At 37.4% G+C, this 20,999-nt stretch overlaps 1 protein-coding gene across 2 annotated transcripts in view; it reads right to left on the bottom strand.

The window, feature by feature from the left end:
- Nucleotides 1–12,775, bottom strand: part of LOC122840049 (glypican-6-like) — a 92,826-nt gene extending 80,051 nt beyond the window's left edge. The window contains exon 1 of one of the 2 annotated variants that reach the window (XM_044132169.1): nt 12,274–12,775. In XM_044132169.1, the coding sequence (XP_043988104.1) occupies nt 12,274–12,424 (151 nt within the window). In that variant the 5' untranslated portion in view covers nt 12,425–12,775. The remainder of the gene's footprint in view (nt 1–12,273) is intronic. The other variant, XM_044132170.1, reaches the window with a different exon arrangement.
- Between the last annotated feature and the right edge of the window lie 8,224 nt (nt 12,776–20,999).

Here is a 20,999-nt window from a genome sequence, read left to right as displayed (position 1 = left end):
GAAAGGTGTCCCGATATAATTACGATTATGATTAATGTACAGAATTTCCCACCGCCATGTGCACCGCATTTTGGAGTGACAAGCACAACAAAATTAGCATATCTAGCTCTATGTCTGGCCTTTGATGACTTGTATGCAATGAAAAGCCAAGTGGATGCTTGTGAAGTCCAATGTGGATATTTGATCTATGTGGGGAGCACGCCTAGCAGAACCCCCAGCACCCCCGCCCCACAGGGATGAGAGGTGAGAAGGGGAGCCACTCTGCATGTCGGTTTGCTAAGTGGAACATTGCAAATTGCTGTATTACATGTAGCATCTGCTGATAGTTTAAAAGACCTACATTCATAATTACCTTCAACTCATGATTAATGGATATGTTTATAGGAATAAGCTGTTAAATCTTAAGGCACTGCAAATGTTCTTGGGCTGCAGCACTAAGACGCAAAAAAATGCTAAAAGAGAAAAATATCCCAAAACAACTTCAAAATCAATGTGAAGGAAAACATCCAATCCTCTCAGGTTTCACCTCACGTCTCCTCAGACGTTCTCAACAAGACAGAACTGGCAGCAAGTAGCTAAAGATAGATACAATGAGGCATTGGAGGGGGGTTTTGTTTTATTATGACTAGGTTTGGACCTGGCTAGATGAGACGTTGGCACCCAAATGCCAAATATTGATCCTAAAGTCAATAAAGAACCAGACAGTCCTCAGGAAGATTGTTTTCGGAAAGTGCTGATCAGTGAACGGGCGGTAAAGAAGAAAACCACTGGGAACTCTGTAAAAAGTTTTTAGGAATAAATAAACAATGAGAATCAAAGTGTTCACACATCATGGGAGAGGCAGATGCCAAAAATGTCTGAACAATTACTCATACTGGAGAACCTTACATCCAGTACCTTGGCACCTTCGACAACAAAGAATATATATGTCCTCAGTTTTGATAGAGTATATAATTTTAGTGATAGATTTGAACATTTTTTTTCCATGTGCAATTATTACACAACATATCTGTTCAGCAATTTTTTGAGATTATTGCGCATCTTTTGTAATCTACACCCTGTCAAGAGAACATGACAAGAAATATTTGTCATTAATATGTGAATAGATCTCCTAAAGCAAGGTTGAAGAGAAGCTTTAAGCTTTTTGTAGCCATAAACAAAGGCCTTGTAGAATTGGGACTGTATTTTTTATCCTTCTTCCTACTAAGATTAACAGAGTTCATTTAAGATGGTTAGTTTGCTAGTATTTACAGCAGAGCTAAGGCCAGATCTTTGTGGAGGCCAATCAGGAATCTTAATGTCAGCCTTCCAAAGCATGATCTGAAGTGTGCTTCGGATGGTCGTTCTGCTGGAATACTCAGATTGATTGAGGTTCAACCATCTGACCCAAACTGTCACCCTCAGATAAAAAGAAATTGGTCTGGGTGCTCAGCACCTCAAGTCTGCCAAAGACAGAAAACTGCTCGAACTCTGGGGTGACTGTTCATAGTGAAACAAGTTTACAATCAGCCTGGACTGAGAGGGTGCTGTCCAGAAAATGGCCCTTGTTCCAACTGGCATCTGGAAAAAGGTCTAAGACAAAGAATAAATTATTTGTGCAAAAACAAGAGGTATGTTTAGAGGAGTCATGGTGAGGCATGGATGGAATGGTAAAAATATTTAGATCTTTGAAATTTGGACTCAACCAACAGGACATTGGCTCAAACAAACATCGGAACTGTTTTGGAACACAGGCAGGCTAAGGCAGACTAATATAGACCTTGTAGAATGGACTCAATCGCTGCTGTTTTGATAATGTGCCAACTGCTCTCCATAGCCTTGTCCATGTCATAAAATGCTCCAATTTCAATGGAATTATACAACTCCAACAAATATCCAGTCAGTTCACAGTCATAGCTTCTAAAACTATGCAGCTTCCCTCCAACTAAGCCTGTATGTATACTTTTGACCCTGTTTGGATTAGAAAAAATCCACAAAATAAAATTGTGTTTAAAATCCTTATTTTTTATAAATTCCAGGCCTTGTGTGTTGTACAGTCATTCCCCTATGCAAAACGATTATTAAATTAAAAACAAATCATCAAAAAAAGTGAACAGACAAAAAAAACCCAGAATAAATATATGACAAGAATGAGCGTATGTGTATTTCTTACCCAAATACCCTCACGCTTCGTTATTTTCAACTGTATTTTATGTGTAACTTCACTGAAATTGTACTGTCTGACTTTCTTACTATGGCATTCCTGCATAAATTGAATAAGGTTGAAAGAGATAACAGACTGTAAGTGAGCTTCTATTTTTGTAAGCATGAAGCATGCTGCCCCGTGTTGAGTGGGCAACAGTGTTTAAAAGCAGGATCACTAACTGCTGCAAATGTGTTAATACCTGTACTTTTTGGAAGGAATAAAAAAAAAAAAATCTCTTTCTTAGTAACTGCAGGTTCAAATTTAATTGGGCAGTTGCTGACAAGACCCAGTAGCTCAAAATACCAGCGAGGATTTAGCTTAAATGAGTGTGACAAACATTAATTTTTTATGGCTGTGCATGCAGTAATATTTCCAAACCAATTTATAAAAAAGGACAACAACTGTGCGACAGCAATGTGAACAAACCACACAACCTCTGCAGAAGCTTCAGTAACACTGTGCTTTATATGCACTTTTACTTTCATTTTTATGTTGTAGAAATACAATAGATACTAAAAGGAAAGTTTTTTTCTGCCTATTTTTATAAGATTAATAAAATACATAACTCGGTGTGTTGCCACACTCAACCTTATAAGAGCAAATAAGGTGCAATGCTGACACTTAAAAACCATTCTATACACACTTTGTTGGTGATATAAAATTTTAAGGGGTTTATCAGGAAAATAGAGTTAGACTTAAGCTCTGCTGGAGGCAAGAAGCAAAATAAGATAAATATTTGAGTCACAAATGGGATTGGAGTCGAGGAATATTTTACAGACAGTACTTTGTTATTAAAAATAGCAACCGTGAAAGCATAAAGCCACCCTTTGTTAAAGAAACATTAAAATTGATCTATGCACTGGGATGTGCAGATAAGCAGACACAATGAAATTAAATTCAGGTCAGATAAAATAAAATTACTGTACACTGACATAATTAACTTTGTTGGCGTCACTAAAGCAAACGTCTAACTGGCCTTTTCTTACAGTCGGCTTCGGAAACGTGGGGAAGGAACTTCCCTTCTAATCTTCCCCACAGTCAGTGATGGGAAGATGAATTTGGGGTTTTCCAGTTCCATTTTTTTTTCAAAGGTTTTAATTATTACTGACTACAAACCTAGGTAAATGTTGACAAGTAGGCATTTTCCTAAAGCCACTTCCTAAGTTAAAATCAAAACAGTCCCGTCTCATTTAAATGCAATAGTCATCTGTCTTTGCCAAATTGAGGAGAAGCTGAGAAAAGAGTCCTCAGTGAATTGCTACGTTTACTGTATACCCCAAGGAAACAACAAGTTTTATACCTCTTGAACTTTTCTATATTCTGAAATAACTACAAATAAAGGATCTTTTTTGTGATAGACCAAAAGAATAGACCAAAATAGTGAGGTGGGAAGAAAATCATACATAATTTGTATATTTATTTTAGAAATTCATGGCATACATAGCTAAACCAGAGTTGAAAAAGAGATAGATGAAGCTAAATTCATGTTCACAGTTACAGGATACAGAAGAATTGCACATTTTTCTGGTAGTTTCAGAAAGGATCAGACATTTGTAAGTTATCTTTTTTAAAAACTTTTAAGCGTCCCAGTTCAAAATGCAAATTTCACACAACATAAGGAAATCAATTCCGCTTCACAAGTACTGTTGGCCTGTCATATGAAATCCAAATAAAGATATATTAAAGTTTGTACTTGTAACATAGTGTGAAAAAGTACCAAGGTATGAATACTTTTTCAATGTACTGTACATTCCTTTGATAGTAGGAATTGATTGGCTCCTACTAAATGTGATGTGGGTAATTTTGGTGTTGTTAAATGATTACGTTTGAAATTATGCTCCTGAAATGAAAGCTACTTTTTTAAGGATTTTTTTTTTTTTAATCCACCTTTACCAGGAGTTCCAATAAATTTGCAGGGTGCTGTATGTATAAATTGTAGGGCACAATGTTTCTTGCAGCTTTCAGACAGAACAGCCGCTGAAAGAGCCCATCATGAGGCCACTTTGGCATTCATAAGCATGATTGATGACACAAGGATGGAGACAGCGCTTGAGAAATCCCCTCTGCCACAGGAAAATTGATGACTGTTTGGACTTTTTTTGTTCCCCTGACAGTGCCCCCCATGCCGAGACAGATCCACATTACATTTTGTAGCTGAACGGAGGCACAAACATTGTTGCAGCCATATACAAACACAAAAACCAACCACGAGCCATATCGTCTGCACTTTCATCGCAAATATTTTGACGCCTGTTGAGGGAAATGGAGAAACATAAACATGCCAAAGATCTACTGAAATCCGTGATCCCTTTAAGGAGCCTCTGGATCTATTTCCACACATGTGAGACTGACAGAAAGGTCACAATAATTTCACAACACATCACCGCTGCAGTGAGGTGTGCTGGAGAGGCAAACTTGACATGGTCACTGCGAGTATTTACTGTTATGGCCCTTTTCATTGACCGGGGTAAACCTGCACATATCAGTCCTCAGCGAAGGTCGGTTGCCTTCTGTATGCAGAAGATCACATAAAATATCAGCACAGTTATTTCTGTCCCACCTCTCTGTACTTACTGGCAGTAAACAGAGATGGACGTCAAATGTTAGTGCTGAATAGAAGCTCCACTGAATCCAGCAGGCTGCTGTGTGACTCACTTTCCATATCTAGTCTCAGACATTGGGTAATCCTCTTAGAGGAAACTGAGACAGCAGGGACAAGACCAAACACAGATCAGATCCTTAACAAGTGCTGTGAAAAAGCAGACTGATGAAGAGGATGATAGTTAATTTGTCACACCCGAATTAAAAAGTTAAAGTTAGACATGAGTTACTGACAAGACTGCCGTTTGGATTTCGGGATGAATGAACACCAAGTTCTTTTATTGCAATCCACAAGTTTATCAGGATGTAGCTGCTGACAGCTTTCAGCCATGGTCAGCAGGCAAAGGAACGGCCTCGGGGTTGTCAAATTACCTTCTCAGCTTTTAAACTTTGGATCATAACACAGTCTACATGCTGTCATGTCATCTGACCTTGTTCCTCTAATCAAACACAACTGATTATGGAAGCTAAGACTTTCATTTTTAACTCAAAAAACATGTTTTGAACACCGGTGTAGTTTATGTGGAGCTGGCATGGACTGGTATGAGATTGTTATGATAAGTAAGACTGAGTAAAACATGACCTAGTTATTCTCAAACGGGAAAGCAAACAGTCTCACGACACTGCTAAAATAATGTATGAGAATTTTAGTTACAATGTTTATTTTTTATTGTCATTTTGACATCTTGACTTAAGAAATATAAATATAATACATTATAATACAACTGAAAAGTATTTTGCAGTAATTTTATTCAAAAACATATACATAGATTCATTACTGATATATAATCATTCCATAAGTTAGAATAAATTTGCTAATAAGAGTCATTTGTCAGAGTATAAGTACATTTTGAAAATAGAAAACCGATAATTATGGGTTTCAGCTAATAGACCCTCCAAATTCAGTTCCAAAGAAAGTGTGAATATTGAGGTGATGAGGAAGCCCAGACTGCTGTGAAAGAAGTTTTCATTCTGTCTGCACTGTTAGATCTGGCGTCTCCCACCTTCCGTTGGCTATACTTCACAGATTCTCTATAAGATTTAGGTCAGGTGAGTTTGCTGACCAGTCAAGCACAGTGATCCAGTGTTCACTGAACCATGCACCAATGAGGACAGGTCTAAGGTCTGGCTGAAAAATGGAATCATCTCCAAAACGCTTCTCGGCAGAGGAAGCAGCAACTGCTCTGAAATATCCTGGTAGATGGCTGCATTGACTTTTGAATTGATAAAACATAGTGGTCCAAAACAAAAAAGCTTGACATGGCTGTGGAAATGTCACTCTGCTCGCTACTCTTCCTCCTAAAATGAAGACTCCAGGAGGAATAGTCCAGTTTCTCCCAATAGCCTAGGTTAACTGCTTCTGATTTTCCCACTGGTTCAGGAATGGCTTAAAAGAAAAAAAACCTTCCACTCATGCCTTCTGAGCAGCACGGCTGAGCCAAGTGCTTAAATTTATAATGATTTATCGCTAGCCAAAAATTTTAATGGTAAAAGAAAAAAAAAGGAAAGATCTAATGAATAGCATTTAAAAAGACAGTAAAGAAAATCTGCCTTATATAACTTGATGTGTAATGTCTCAGTCTAATCTCATGTCTCACAAAGTAACAGGATTGAAACGCTGCTCATATTAAAACCTGATGCTCAAAGCTATTACAAGAGATTTCAAGGAATCAATCCATGGAAGTTAATCACTCTACAAGCACACACACACAGCATGTAGATAATATGACTCATTCGGAGACGAGGACCAGTAATATCAGAACTGAAATTTTTCCAGTATCATCAGCGAGCTATAAGAGTGTGGAGGCAGCTGCGTGGCCAACAGAAACACTAAGCATGAGGCTTGTAGAGTCACTCTTCACCGAGATCCCCAAGGACCAACTAACATACAAGTAGTGCAATACGAACTCCAAGCGAATGTTGTCACTTAAGCTGTTCACCGTCTGCCACACACGCATGCTCCCGTGCCACCCCTTAAACAGCTCCTTAACACATTGAAAGCCCCCTGCATTGCCATGCCACAATTGTTGCATAATTACATTTATTGCTCTTTTAGGAGCTAGCAGTTATCATTTTGTGTGACTGCTCACATTATGCCCAAATGGCAGATGTACATAACTTTCATACATGGGCTTTAAAGTGGACGTCTGGATTTAAAAATGACATATTTCCCCGTTCCCCCTTCTTTTTCTCTGGTTTTATAGCGATGTAAAGGTCTATCACTGCCAGCTGTTTATCTTACAAGTAGGTAATATTTCAAAGGTTCAGAATCAGGATTCATTTTATTGTCCATATGCAAGAAAGCAAGCAAAACAAAATAAAAAAAAATAGCAACTCAAATAAATAAATAAAATTCAGTATGTGAAATTAAAAATAGATCTTTACATACGTTGCATAGAAAGACATACAACCTTTTCTGCAACATTACATTACATTTTGAAAAGGAATCTTTGGAGAGATTTTCTATGAATTGATGGCACAAAAATGTAAGCGTCTGATCATAATGAACGCTACGGTGGTGCAGCAAGAAGTTACTGGGTTCCACTTGGAGTTTGCATGTTCTCCATGGACTGCTGGTCAAACTAGGGTCTCTAAGTTGTCCATGTCTGTGCATTATTGTTTGTCTTGTGTGTCTTTATGTTGCCCTATGATGGACTGGCAACCTGTCCAGGCTGCACTCTGCCTCTTGCTCATTAACTGCTGAAGATAGACAGCAACTTTCCAAGGATAAACTGGTTTGAATACTGAATACTGTACATATATGGATAACAGATGGATGGCCCAAATGACCCTTGTTACAATTTGAGGAAACAGGTGGAAGCTTGCAAGTTTGATAACACCATCGCAAATGTGAGAGGACAGGGAAGGCAGTTTAATGTTGTGGGTGTGTTTTGATGCAGGAGGGGCTGGTGAACTATTACACAGAGGCAAAACATTGAGATCAGACAGGAAAGCAAAGTTTGTGTGAAAATGAGTCTTTCAAAAGGGCAATGAGCCAATATATAAGTGAGTTACAAAGTTCTTTAAGGGCAAATGGCATGGCGTTTTAATCCTGTCTTATTCAGATATAAACAAACAGGCCAAGCAACAACTATTCACATCAGGTATTAAAATCTGCCACCAGATACGTGGTTTACATGCAAGTAAACATTTCTCCATGTTATTCACTGAACTATCAGCACAATAATAGCGATGAACTCTGATGTGTTTCTGTAACATCACAATTACATTTAATCACTTGCGCGACATTATTATTCAGACATTTATCATGCTTGAAAATTATCTACGTTGCATAATGTGGAAGGTCTTTTTGTTACAAAACTCCTGAGGGGTTCAATTATCCATCTTAAGAGACATTAAATGAGAGGGGAGAAGGTGAATAAATAATGTGTGGCTTCATGAGCTCAGTGTCAGCAAAAAGACACTAATGACAAAAACAAACAGGCCACCCCCCTCAACTGTTAGCTGTGCAAAACATCTATAATGCAATCAGAGTGCTGCGTTAAAACATTAAGCATGCTGCCGTTGAGCTGATATTCTGGTTAGGTGGTTGACTCAAGACACTGTACAACCAAAACATATATAATTCCATGTAAGCAGAACCGACAGCAGTGATGGAATGTTCTCCTGTTTAAAATGAGAGTTATCTGGGTAATAACTGCAGCTTGAAAGAGAGTCCCTTCAAGTCAGTGTGGTCCTTCATTACTACATAAGAGCGATTGTGGTCAGACCGCCAAACCAATCCAGATTTTAAAAATAGATAACGCACCTACAGTATGTATACATCTGCATTTAACACTCTCTGGACATGATCTAATTAGCATGGGCAAATATTACTGCCAGTTTTAAACCAGGTCAATGTATGAGAAAAGGAATTCATAAAGTCTGTTAGCCAAGTTGAAATATTAAATCCCAGACATGCCATCTTTCCATCCCGACCTCCCAAACACACATCTACGCCCCATCAAAAAGGATTAAATGCCAACTCCGGTTCCTCCAACTTGACAGTTACCCAGCTCAATATTACATGGACCCAAGGTTGCTCAATGAGACAGAACCAGTACACCCTTTACTTGTGTGGGAAATCCAGAGCTCAGTTTCCAAGAGGCCTTTCTTTCCTGCCAAACTCCTATGTCTATTTAAAGAGGCCATGGCAAGGTTAAACCTCCAAAATGGTCACTGCAATCTTGATTCTACTGTGGGTGAGAAAGATTTATTGCAGCAGACACCTAGACAAATCAAATCATTAGCCTTAAGAAACAAACACATACAGGACTGTCACCAAGTAGAGGGAGAATGAGTAGCCTGCAGCCTCCACTAGAACTGTGGTTTATTTTCCAAAGTTTATACTATATTTTGACTGATTTGCAGTCAGTAGGAGGGATCCAAACACTGTTATAAAACAACAAAAGTTTATTTAGGTTCAGGGTTGTTTTTTTTTAAGCTTCCTCTCCATTCCTGAATACTTGTGTGACCAGCCAAGCTTTCCTTCCAATGAGGAGACTATTATTTCCAAAGCAGAGAGTGAGGCACAGGTTGAGTCAAGAATAAATTACTGTGGGTCAGACATTTGACGAGTCAAAAAAATGTGATGCAAATAAAGCTTGCTCCACCATTTTTTAAAATAAGGAGTGCTTTCTCCACTCTTCAGAAGGACATAAACTTAGTGACTCAATTTTTTATTTATAATTGATTATTAAACTAACACATTTGCTACAATTTGGATGATCAACTAGAAAGGAGATCATTCTAAATTGCATGACTTAATAAAAAGACAGTGGAAATGTTTTGTTTACCGTTTTACACTAGTTGCATACATCCATCCATCCATTTTCTATACACCCTTTGTCCCTAATGGGGTCGGGAGGGTTGCTGGTGTCTATCCCCAGCTAACGTTTCGGACGAGAGGCGGGGTTCATCCTGGACAGGTCGCCAGTCTGTCGCAGGGCAACACAGAAAACAGACAGGACACACAACCATTCACACACACACCTTGGGAGAATTTAGAGAGCCCAATTAACCTGACAGTCATGTTTTTGGACTGTGGGAGGAAGCCGGAGAACCCGGAGAGAACCCACGCATGCACAGGGAGAACATGCAAACTCCGTGCAGAAAGACCCCGGGCCGGGAATCGAACCCAGGACCTTCTTGCTGCAAGGCAACAGCTCTACCAACTGCGCCACTGTGCAGCCCGCTAGTTGCATACAATTGTTCTAAATTACACTTTTGACAATTTAACGTTTCAATCAAGAAGCTAATTCACTTATTAGTCATGTCATGATTTAATGTGGGATCTACACTGTTAGAATAAAGATGATGCAAGATGCATGTTAGAATAAAAATCTTCCGCTGCAGGCGGATGATTTTTGCTGAGTTACATGTTGTCTCTGAAGGAATTTTTTACATCTTGTAACTCACTCAAAGAACACAACAAAAGTATTCAGGATGCTGTCATTCTGGTATTATAGAAAAAGAGAGAAATTTATCACTCACTTGGGAGATTAGCCGTCACCAACATAGATCCATAAGATTTAATCAGTTTGTTATTCAACCAATCCCTGAACAGGTGTGCCTGTTATCAAATATTCAGCCTTTAATGTGTGCCAGATTCCCTGCTTTATAGAAAGAGTCGCTGATGATGGAGCATTACGCTAATGATATGCGACATGTGTCCAGCGGGGACAGCTTGAAAACAAAGCCTTTTGAACTCATTTGAAACTGATTTGATTTGTCTTGGGTTGTAGCAAACACTGTTTTAAAGTTCAAACTAGAAGTTATATTATTATTTAAGTTTAGCTCAAATGTGCACATCATATGCTTATAGTTAAGGCAACAACAGTAAATTATTTATTAATTAAATGAAAGAAGCATAAGGTTTGAAAATTTCAGTGCACAACAATGACAAGTACATCTATAGGCGTGCCAATTGCTGCATGCACTCCATTATGTCTTCTTTGTGTCTTTGTGACTTTATAAAAGGTTTCACAATTACAATGATGGCAACAAGAACAAACAATAAAAACAGATGTAGTGGTGTTGCTGGGGTAAAGCGTGACCCATGTATGGAGGCATTAGTTCTTGACCAGGCTGTCACAGGTACAAGTCGTGGCCTGATGACCTTTGCCGTATGTCTTTCCCTTCTCTGACATAACCCAATTTCCTGTCTGACAACTGTTAATAAATGCCAACAAAACCTTTCAAAAAAAACAGATGCACTTGTAATATTTCCTTGCTGATTACATTTTGCTTTCCTTTAGATCTGAACATTTGATTAATATTATGAGTGATTGCAAAAATAAAAAAAAAGTGCTTCAGGTTTTTTGAAAGCATAAATATGAGTTGCAAGATAATGCACTTTGCATGGAAAGTGTTTATTTGAACCAATGATCATTTGTGAATTTGCGAATTATTGTGTTTGAGTGAGTTTGATGAAAATGTGCAAATTGCCATTGCTTTAATAATTTAGAAATTATTAAAGCCACATCCGATTCCACATTCCATGATTCATTTAAACTAATTTGTACATGCATGAGACAACAACCCCCAACTGAGTTATTGACAAATATTTTAAGGCAGCTACCACAACCTAGAGCTTTTTATTAAGTAGCTAATTTCTAAATTCATTACATAAAAACATAAAACATAACACTGACCCATAAAAATTACAAAATGACCCCTAATCACAAAGTGTTGGGTTTTCTACAAAGTGACCATTGTAGAGTAGAGTGACTGTCTGGTCTAATACCTAACACTTTTTAGCAACCCAATGTAATGTGACAAATGTATGCCCCAACTCTAATGCCTTTGTCATACTGATAAACTTGAGTTTCAAGACAGTAATCACAATACAATTTAAAAAAAAATAAAAATAACTAATACTAATTTGTAATTATTTATTTATTGATTGTTTATCCTAGTGATTAGAGCTTTCAATTTAGAACAAGTTTCCTGAAAACATAGTTGAAACCATGGCAACACAGCAGTACGCTGTTATTTCATTTAATTTCCACTGGTCAGAAGCTGATTGTGGCACATTTAGCCACTTTTTACACCCGTCAGTCAGAAATCTCTACTGGACACAGTCCGACCTGAAACCATCAATGAATTCACGAGGAGACCCCAGCAGCGTTGGAACTTTTGGGAAAAAAAGTGAACATAAGTAAACAACGAGCAAATCTTCCCACTTTATTGAATAAACCAGACCGATCTATAGCTTACTCACTGGTGCAAGTTGAGGGACGTATGGAGGCTTCAACCTGGTCTTAATCAATATCCAGATAGTTAAAGTCCTTTAAGCAGCAGATCCCTCACAGGAGGACTTTAAGTGACAGGTGGTTGGTATGATATACGAGTGATCTGTATAATATGCAAGCTAAGGATCCAAATTACAGTCCCCCTTTATAAAAGTGACCCACATTAATCCTTATGGTTGTTAATAAATTACTTTATAGCAATCCTGAACTGTCGGAAAGGCTGCGCAGACTTACCTGGGATCTCCTGGTGGGGAACATGTGCGAAGGCGAAGCCCCTCTCATGGCAAGCCTCCCTCACCTCGCTGCAGTTCCGTGCTTTAAAATCTGCTCTTGCTGCGACTGACAGCACAGAAAAAGTGCAGATGATAGTCTCTAGTCTCAGCATTGTCCACTTGTGTAAAGATCCTTCAGGGATTTCAGGTTCCCAGCCGTAAAAAATAAAATAAAATAAAACTTCCCCCCTCCTGCAGCAGGTCCGCAGGTACTTAATGACTGCTCATGTATATGTTGTTTGGAGCTCAACTAGTATGAATGTCTACCGACACATTTCCCGGAGCAGAGCGGCAAGTCGAAGCGCGGCCAAGAATAAGTGGCGCAGAGAAAAGGACTGTGTAGGTGCCACATGAATTCAAGAGGGTGGCTCAACTTGGTCCAGCGAAAGGAGCCCCTCTGGAGGCTGCGCTGAAGTGGAAATGGTGAGGGCTGCTGGAGAGCGCTGCGTGTTCGGATCAGACGGACCGACAGGACAGAGCGGGACACAAAATATGGAGTGGAATCAAGCGTCATCCATTTCAGCTCAGAAGGGAAACGGGTTGGACTGACGTATAGAAACAGATATGTTGCCACTACTGGTAAATATGGATGAAAGATTCTTAGTATAAATGGAGCTTTCATTGCAGGATCATGTATTCACTCTGAAATCTTTGAATATAGCCCAACATTTAAACTCAATCCAATCATTGAGTGTGATGCAATCTTAATTGAGAAATAATTGAGGCTTGCCCCTAATCTAAATGACTGCAAATGTCAAAACTGCAAATGTTTAGTTTCATCTTTGAAGACTGGACCCTGCATGGAGGGGACTTTGCTTCCAAATCTTATTAGAAACATATTTTGCATTTATTTAGAATATAAAGAACTAAAAAAAAAAAAAACACACTAGATGTCATTGTTTATTGGGAACTAAATGCTTACAATCATAATTTAAGATTTTTTTCCCCTGTGTGAATATACAAATAGCAATATGGCTTTCCCATATTTTTTTAAGGCATAATAATTTAAATCAATATTAAGGCAAACAACTTGGTGCTGTTTTTTTTTTTTTTTCTTCAAAGATGGTATTAACAGCCAGGGTACCACTTACTGTGCGCAAAGTGATTTAGTTAAAAACAATTACTTGTATGCTGTTTGTTTCCCCCAAGGAATAAGTAACTCAAATAAGAGATTAAATTTAACTAAGATTTTCAATGTTATTTTAGTAAAAGATTCATTTATTTCAGAAGTTTTTACATGTTCCAACACTTTTGTCCATTCAGTTTTATTATAGAAGGTGAGCGGGGAGACCTTAAAATAATAACAGCATGATGGAAAAACTTTGGCTCATTTTAAATCCAAGTGTGTTAAGATAAAAAAAACATCTCAAACCCTGTGTGGGAGGATTTGCTAAGCAGGTAAAAATCTGTTTTAAAGGCCTTAACTCCTTTTCATGCAAGAACTTCCATAAATTATGAAAAGCTAAGATTTCAGAACTTTCTTTATTTCTATCATCTCTCCTTGCATTTTCCTCCACCAAAAGGTAACCATGCTGTACCTTAAATTATGCCAATGCTTACTTATTTTCTCGTCTTTTCCCACATACAAAACGACTACAGTAGCCTTTATAACTATAAAACACATGGAGGCAAAGGATACAGTGAGGATCAGAAGGCAAGCTTATCAAGGCACTATTGATTTTTGAAGAGCTTGATCCCTCTGTAGATCAACACTGGATTAATGTGACTGCCACTAGGATGTGAAGGATTTCCATTAGAGTGGTGTGCCACCTTGTGAAGGGGCTTTCAAGTGTCACCGGCTTGTCTCAGAGGGAAACCCTGCACCGAAAGATTTTGGATCACGTTCTAGGTTAACACAGGGAATCTGTCGTGATGTTGTAAAGATTGGACCCAAATATAGAGCAGGCAGGGGCAGTGAGTAGATGGTGACTAATTTAAATTAAAAAAAAAATTATTGAAGAAGAACTTACAAAACAAAAGGAACACAAGACATAAAAGTGGGAACAAACAGGAACCAGGTATATGAAACTAACAGAGAATCTTGTGCAAAGTTAATGAAGAAAAAAGTGGTTAAATACTGGAAGTGTGATTGCTGTAACAATGGGATGGAAGTGATTACTAAATGGGTTCGGCAGTTAGGGTAGAGGCGGAGGCAGACTGAGGGAAAGAAAAAGATGGCGCAGGGGATCAAGGAAATGTAAACACTAAGAGGAGAGTAGGAAGTAAAAAATATATTAACCATAACAAAATAACTAAGCACAATGTACAACAGGTCTAACAAAAACAAAAGAAAAATAACAACTAAGAAATACTGGTCAAAAGTAAAGAGAAAACTAAAGATAATCATACATAAATAAGAAAATGGGAAAGAAAACACACAAAAAACTCCAAAAACAACACAAGATCTGGATAGAACCTTTCCCTCGTTTTTTTTCTATTGGAAACATTTGTGTTCTTTGTTTAAGTGATTACATTATGTATCTTAAAAAGACAGAATCATTTTTGTTCATGTTGATCCCATCCATTGACAAGAAGATGGTAGCAGACTTTACGATCCATCAGACACACATTCCCTTCCTAAAGTATTCACATCTTTTTAACCTTTTCACATCTCACATGACAACTTCAAATTTCATTGTATTTTCTTTGGGTTATTTATGATAGACAAAACAAGTGGTGCAAAATTTTAAAGCAAAAAAAAAAAGATAAAGAGTTTCATGTATAGTAACAGAAGAAGTAATCTTGCAATATCTTGTATGTTAAAGTAAAGTAAAAGTTAATGGCAGTAGTGGCTCCTTTAGTGGTTTCATCTAGGAGAAAAACACAGCTAAGCAGATAAGTTCAGAGCCAGTTTTTAAATCTTTAGGATGAAAGAGGGAACACACAGTTAATCACGGCAAAAGTTCAGTCAATGTCAATGTCTAAGAGAGAGACCTGGTTACACACTGAAAGTAGGAGAACATTAAGTTACTGGCAACAGTAGGGTGTGAAAGTGAAACAGGTCAGGTGTAGCTTAAAAAATAAAAGCTGAAATAACTTTAGTCCAACTTTACAATTTATGCAAAAAATGTAAAGTAGTCGGAGAATGAGGAAAAGCGGTTATATTTTCCACCAGCTTAAGCTCATAGCAGTGTGGCTACACAGATTGCTCAGGATAAATTACTTTAAGTTTGTAGTTGTAAAAAGACAAAATGTAAAAATGTGTGAATAGTTTTATAATGTGTGACTTGAAATTCTGAAAAATTCACCTTTCACTATATTTGTCAGAATATTTAGAATAAAGAGTTTACTTTTATCCTTCATGTGCCTGTAAACAACGCAGATCGACACTGGTGTTAAAAGTGAAGTGCTGAAAATGTTGCCTTCTGTTTTAATACTTACATTGAGGATTACAGGAACAGCTGCGAGTATCTCAGCTCCCTTCAACTCAGCTTTGCTTTGAAAGTGTGACCTTCGGCCCTGAAGCTGAACATGCCTTAATTTATTCTTTTTTTTAAATTATTTATAAATACCAGTAGACTATGGTTTCACATAAATGAATATCTACCATACAAGGGAAATCTAATTTCATGGATTATTCTCTGCAAACAGCAATTTCTAATTTGGTTATTATATAGTGAAACAAAGACCCAAGCATGCCTATTTTTTAAATACACGTCAATACTGAATCCAGTTTATGTCATATTTCCAGAAGCAGTGATGTGGTTTTTCCTTTCCTTTTCAATCAGAGTGATTCCAGTGATTACATAGAGTTAAATAACATTCTAAAGATGAAATAAAAGTGGACATTTATAATCTTGAGAAAATCACATAGAGCTTTTCAGGCAGTGTGTGCTGCAGCCAAGTAGCTAAATTGGCTTGGACTGCCAGACTGGCAGTACAGGAAGAAAAATCTAATCTGAAACAGATTGTGCTCTCTACAATCAGACCGTCAGCTTTTTAAGCACAAAAAATAATAACACAGAAGCTTATTACTAATAAAGTTATTGATTCAAGTTAAGCTATTTGCAAATTACTGCTACCTGAAAAGCGCTTTTGAGACTACCACCTTTTTCTGGGAAGCATGTCAACTAAGAGGTTAGAATTACAATAAGTTTATATGCCTCTGTTTATATATATGCAGCTCTGGAAACAAAACAAGAGACCACTCAAAATGATCAGTTTCTCTGATTTTACTTCCCATAGGCATATGTTTGAGTAAAATTAACATTGTTTTTTTTATTCACTGAACTACTGACAACATGTCTCTGAAATTCCAAGCAAAACATTTGTATTTATTTGCAGAAAATGAAAAATGGTCAAATTAACTAAAAAGATGCAGTGCTTTCAGACATCAAATAAGGCAACAAAACAAAACAAGTTCATATTCATTGAGAAACAACAATGTAAATGTTTTAACTCAGGAAGAATTCAGGAATCAATATTTTTTGGAATAACCCTGAAGTTTTCAATGGGGTTCAGTGCAGTGGTCTCTTATTTTTTTCCCAGACCTGTTTGTATATTTTGCTGGAGAATCCCAGATGACACAGTTGTCATTAAGAGGTACTGGTTAAGTTAAACACAAACACTAACAGTGTGTGATACATTGGTATTCACATTTTATTTTATAATTTCACATTTTTGGTAAAAACATGACAATGCCAATATAGTGCAACTCCTACATTTCAATAACAACGTAAACAATCAAGGCCTATATTAAAGTTGCTCTTGTCAAATTGTTGCATGTATGTAAGCGAGCAAAGAAAGCAATATCTGGTTACACGTTATGTGTAGAACTTTGATTCTGTTTTGTCACTACAGTTTTTAGTTCTGTACTATTTGAGGTTTCTTGACATTTAAGTAGAACATTGTGTTACTCATGTTCTGTTTAGTGTTTACCCCTGATTTTTTCTGTGCTTGTCTTGTTCAGTTATATTATCTGCATTCCTTTGCAGGGTTCACATAGTCATGGTATAATTTCTAATCTTTCTTCCTCAATGTGTCCCCACACTTCATTAAATTGACATGTACATCATTTATTAATCACTTTTCTTTGCTATCCCTTCCCTTCACTCTTTCAGAAATCAGTATTTGGTGACATAACCATGAGGTTTTCAATGGGGTTCAGTGAAGTGGAGTGGAGTGTAATTTTTTTTACACATTTTTTACACCTATAGATTTATACGTGTTTAGATAAACTGTGGGAAGTCACAGGCTAAATATATTACTAGGCATTGTGGGACTGCAGTCATGATTACCTGTGACTTCCCTCAGCAATGCTAATATGGATAGCAACAAATGGCATATTACAATGCATCAGTATTCTTTTCACAAACCTGAGCCAAAATCCAAAGCTGAATGTGAAAGACTTAGTACACCTTGGGCTGCTTCCACTGAGATTAGCAGGGTAGGCAGCAGCAAGGTGCCCTTTAAATTGTTACACTTAATTAGTTGATTGTAAATAAGTGACCAACTTTTTGAACACTTTGCTTGTTTGGGACTTTTAGGGGTAAAGTTATTTTGTGCATTGGCACAATTGATTAAATGAACTCAGCTGAACTGAATACAAGAACTGATTAGTTAAAACTTGGGCTGTTCATGCTGCTTCCAAAAGCTGCTAAATACAAATGGGGTTTTTTTCTGTTTTTTTTTTTTTTTTTCCTAATCCTGTAGTTGGTTCTAAATAGGTTATGACACTCTACCATGTCATGTTGCCATTGCTTTGAGGTTGAAAATGTAAAGATCAGATTGTTAAATCGTTCTCTCATTTATTAAATTATAATTTTTATTGCCTCATGGAATCAGGAATATGGAACTTTTTACAAGTAGTGAATTGGAACATTAAAGGTGTTTTGTTTATTAAGTTTACCTTCTGAACCATGCTTATTGCCACACCTTTGACATCCAAAATGATGAAACTATTGCATGGTCAGAGAAATTTATTTCTTCCAGCTTGGAGTCCTGTTTCTTAGTTAATGTTCTGTGGCCCACTGCTATCTGTTTTCCTGGGGGGATCAAGGACAATGCTCTGCTCCCCATTTTATATCAGCAGAACAATATACCAAATTCAAAGAGGATTTTAGGTTGTGCTTATTCAGTCTGAAATCCCTGCACTTAGGCTTTGCACAAAAATGGGTGATGTTAATGTTTATGTGCATAGCATTTTGAAAATAGGCTTCAACAAAGAGTGTGTCCAAGAAATTTTAAAAAGGGTGAGAACCGACATGAAAACAACAGTACTTAATTGGCTATTAGTGTGATTTCACCAGGCAGACAAAAATATTTGTGGTTTGTGGGTTGTGGTGCTTGTCCCGGCCAAGAAAGAGCTAAATAAATCACAAGCAATTAATTAGGGTTGGTGGTCAGCTAAGTTAAGGGTGAAGCAAAAACATACATTGGACATTTAATAAAGGCAAAGAAGTAAACAAGTGATTTTACTTTCCTAAAAGTCAAACAGATGCACAGTGTTTAGATAAACTGTGAAAACAAAGCTGAACTAATTTTTGACCATACAGTCACAGCATAATCCTAAAGCTATGATCAGATTACAGCTCAGTTTCCCTTACATTGCAGAGTTTTTGAGAGAAGAAAGGTTCAAGATCTTTATTCTTGGATCTCAAGTTAGCTAATCTATTGACAGATCAAAGGTTACTTGGGCACATCACAAATCTGACTTTTATGGAAGAGTGACTAGAAGGAAATCATTGCTAAAAGAAATGCATATGGATATTGTTGTCGAAGCCAAATATGAAGACTGTGAAACCAAATGTGAAGTTTCTGACATGTGGCAGACAACTAACACTGAATACACAATTCCTACCATGAAACACTTTTATGGCTACATCATGCTGTGGAGATGATTTGCTTCAGCAGAGGCAAGGAAGCTGATAAGAGTTGGTAGGAAGATGAATGTAACAATCCTGGAAGGAAATCTGGGCAGTGGTTCACTTCCAGCAGGACATCGACTGTAAACATATCACCAGCATTACAACGGGGTGGTTTAAATCAAAGCACTAATTTGGTCATTTAACTTGATCATTCAGGTGCTCTGATTTGCATCTAACAAAGGTTGGACTATTTTTGCACAGAAGAGTGAGCAAAAATTCGATTCTGATAGAGACATTTCCCCCAAAGACTTGCAACTGTAACTGCGATGAAAGTTAGTTTTACAAAGTGTCAACTCAGGGCGGATGAGTGCAAATGTGAAAACCAAGACGATGCAAATCACAGCCCTAATCATACACAGAGTAATTCAAAGTGTTTCACTGAAAAAACATTTATAAAATTTATAATTATTCACTACTTTGTGTTGATCTATCACCATCATAAATCAATTTTTTCCCAGACTCCTTCCTTGTGCCTCTCAGCATTATGGCCTGAGGATGTCTGGTTTGACTTCACATGAATACCCTTCAAACAAGATTTTGCTGGTGGATTTTTCCACAGAACAGGCTTTGTCTTTAAGAGGAGAAAACTTACAAGGAAATCGTTTCATTGCAAGTTTCCCTTCTTATTTTAAGATAAATAAGTAATTTGTTATGAACTCAAGCTTGGAATAAACATACACTTAAATAATTCAGTAACTTACAATGCACTGCAAAAAACCTCCGAACCCTCCCACTGGGAAAAGACAAATAGGAAATTTGAAACATTTTTTTTCCCTTTAAAATGATAATCGATTTTTTTTTTCTCACTTTAAAGTAGCTAGGAAAAACAGAAAGTATCTTTCTTTAAACTGAAGGTCTTTGGGGAAGGCTAAAGTTAAAGCTAAACCATCTTTCAAATATTTTATGCAGTGAACTTCTAAACCTGCCAAACCTCTCCACTATTCACATGGGAATCCAAAACATTCATAAACAGGCTGAAGAGAAACTCAGAAGTTTTCTTGGTCTATTTCTTTAGTCGTATCTTCTGATACTATAAATAAGAAAAACAATCTGTACTCGTTTTTTGTTCTGGATAAACATTCTTACTCAGTTAATTGCTTTCAGTTGCTGTGTCCTCATTCAAATTTCTCTCTGACTTGAAAACATGCTTTTTGCATGAGTTATCAGTAGATCGAGGAGTAAAAACATCTCCTGCTGCACTGAACAGCTGCTTAGAGGACAGCAACTTCTAATCCGCTCCGAGAGAAACAAGCTGCTGTGTTTCATCAGAGCAAGAAACCCACTGAGACAAGGATAAACACATCCTGCCTTCTTCATTGCTAAATTAACAATCAAGATAATTACACTGTTCTGCTATCGTCACTCAGTGCACCACTGTGGATTGTGCATTGGAAGTGGGCAACCCTCCAGATAAGGTGACTCAGGTTCATCAATTCACTTGTGAAGCTCCCAAATTTCCTGCATTGAGCTCCTACTGAGACTATTCCACTGCATAGATCCTCACTGCAGGATGAGGGTAATGGTTACTGAAAGATCTTTGAGGCACAAAACCTCCTCATTCCAAGTGAATCAAACTACTTACACAAAAACTTTTGCCTGCACAGCCAATATCCACAACGGTGATGAGAAATGGTGGCACACTCAATGAGGGCATAAATGCAATATTAACTTGGGCCTTTGAAATGCATTGAATTGCTCTTTGTCCAGACTGAAATTCCTCTTCATTGATTTGTAAAACTAGAATCTGGTGCCTTTGTTTAAATTAAGTTTTTGTAACACCAAGTGTCAACATTATACATGAAGCTTCATATACATTCATATC

Source organism: Gambusia affinis, linkage group LG11, assembly GCF_019740435.1.
Source record: "Gambusia affinis linkage group LG11, SWU_Gaff_1.0, whole genome shotgun sequence".
Classification (NCBI taxonomy): Eukaryota; Metazoa; Chordata; class Actinopteri; order Cyprinodontiformes; family Poeciliidae; genus Gambusia; species Gambusia affinis.
Note: the sequence above shows the minus strand (reverse complement) of the source record. Positions and strands in the feature narration are given on the sequence as shown.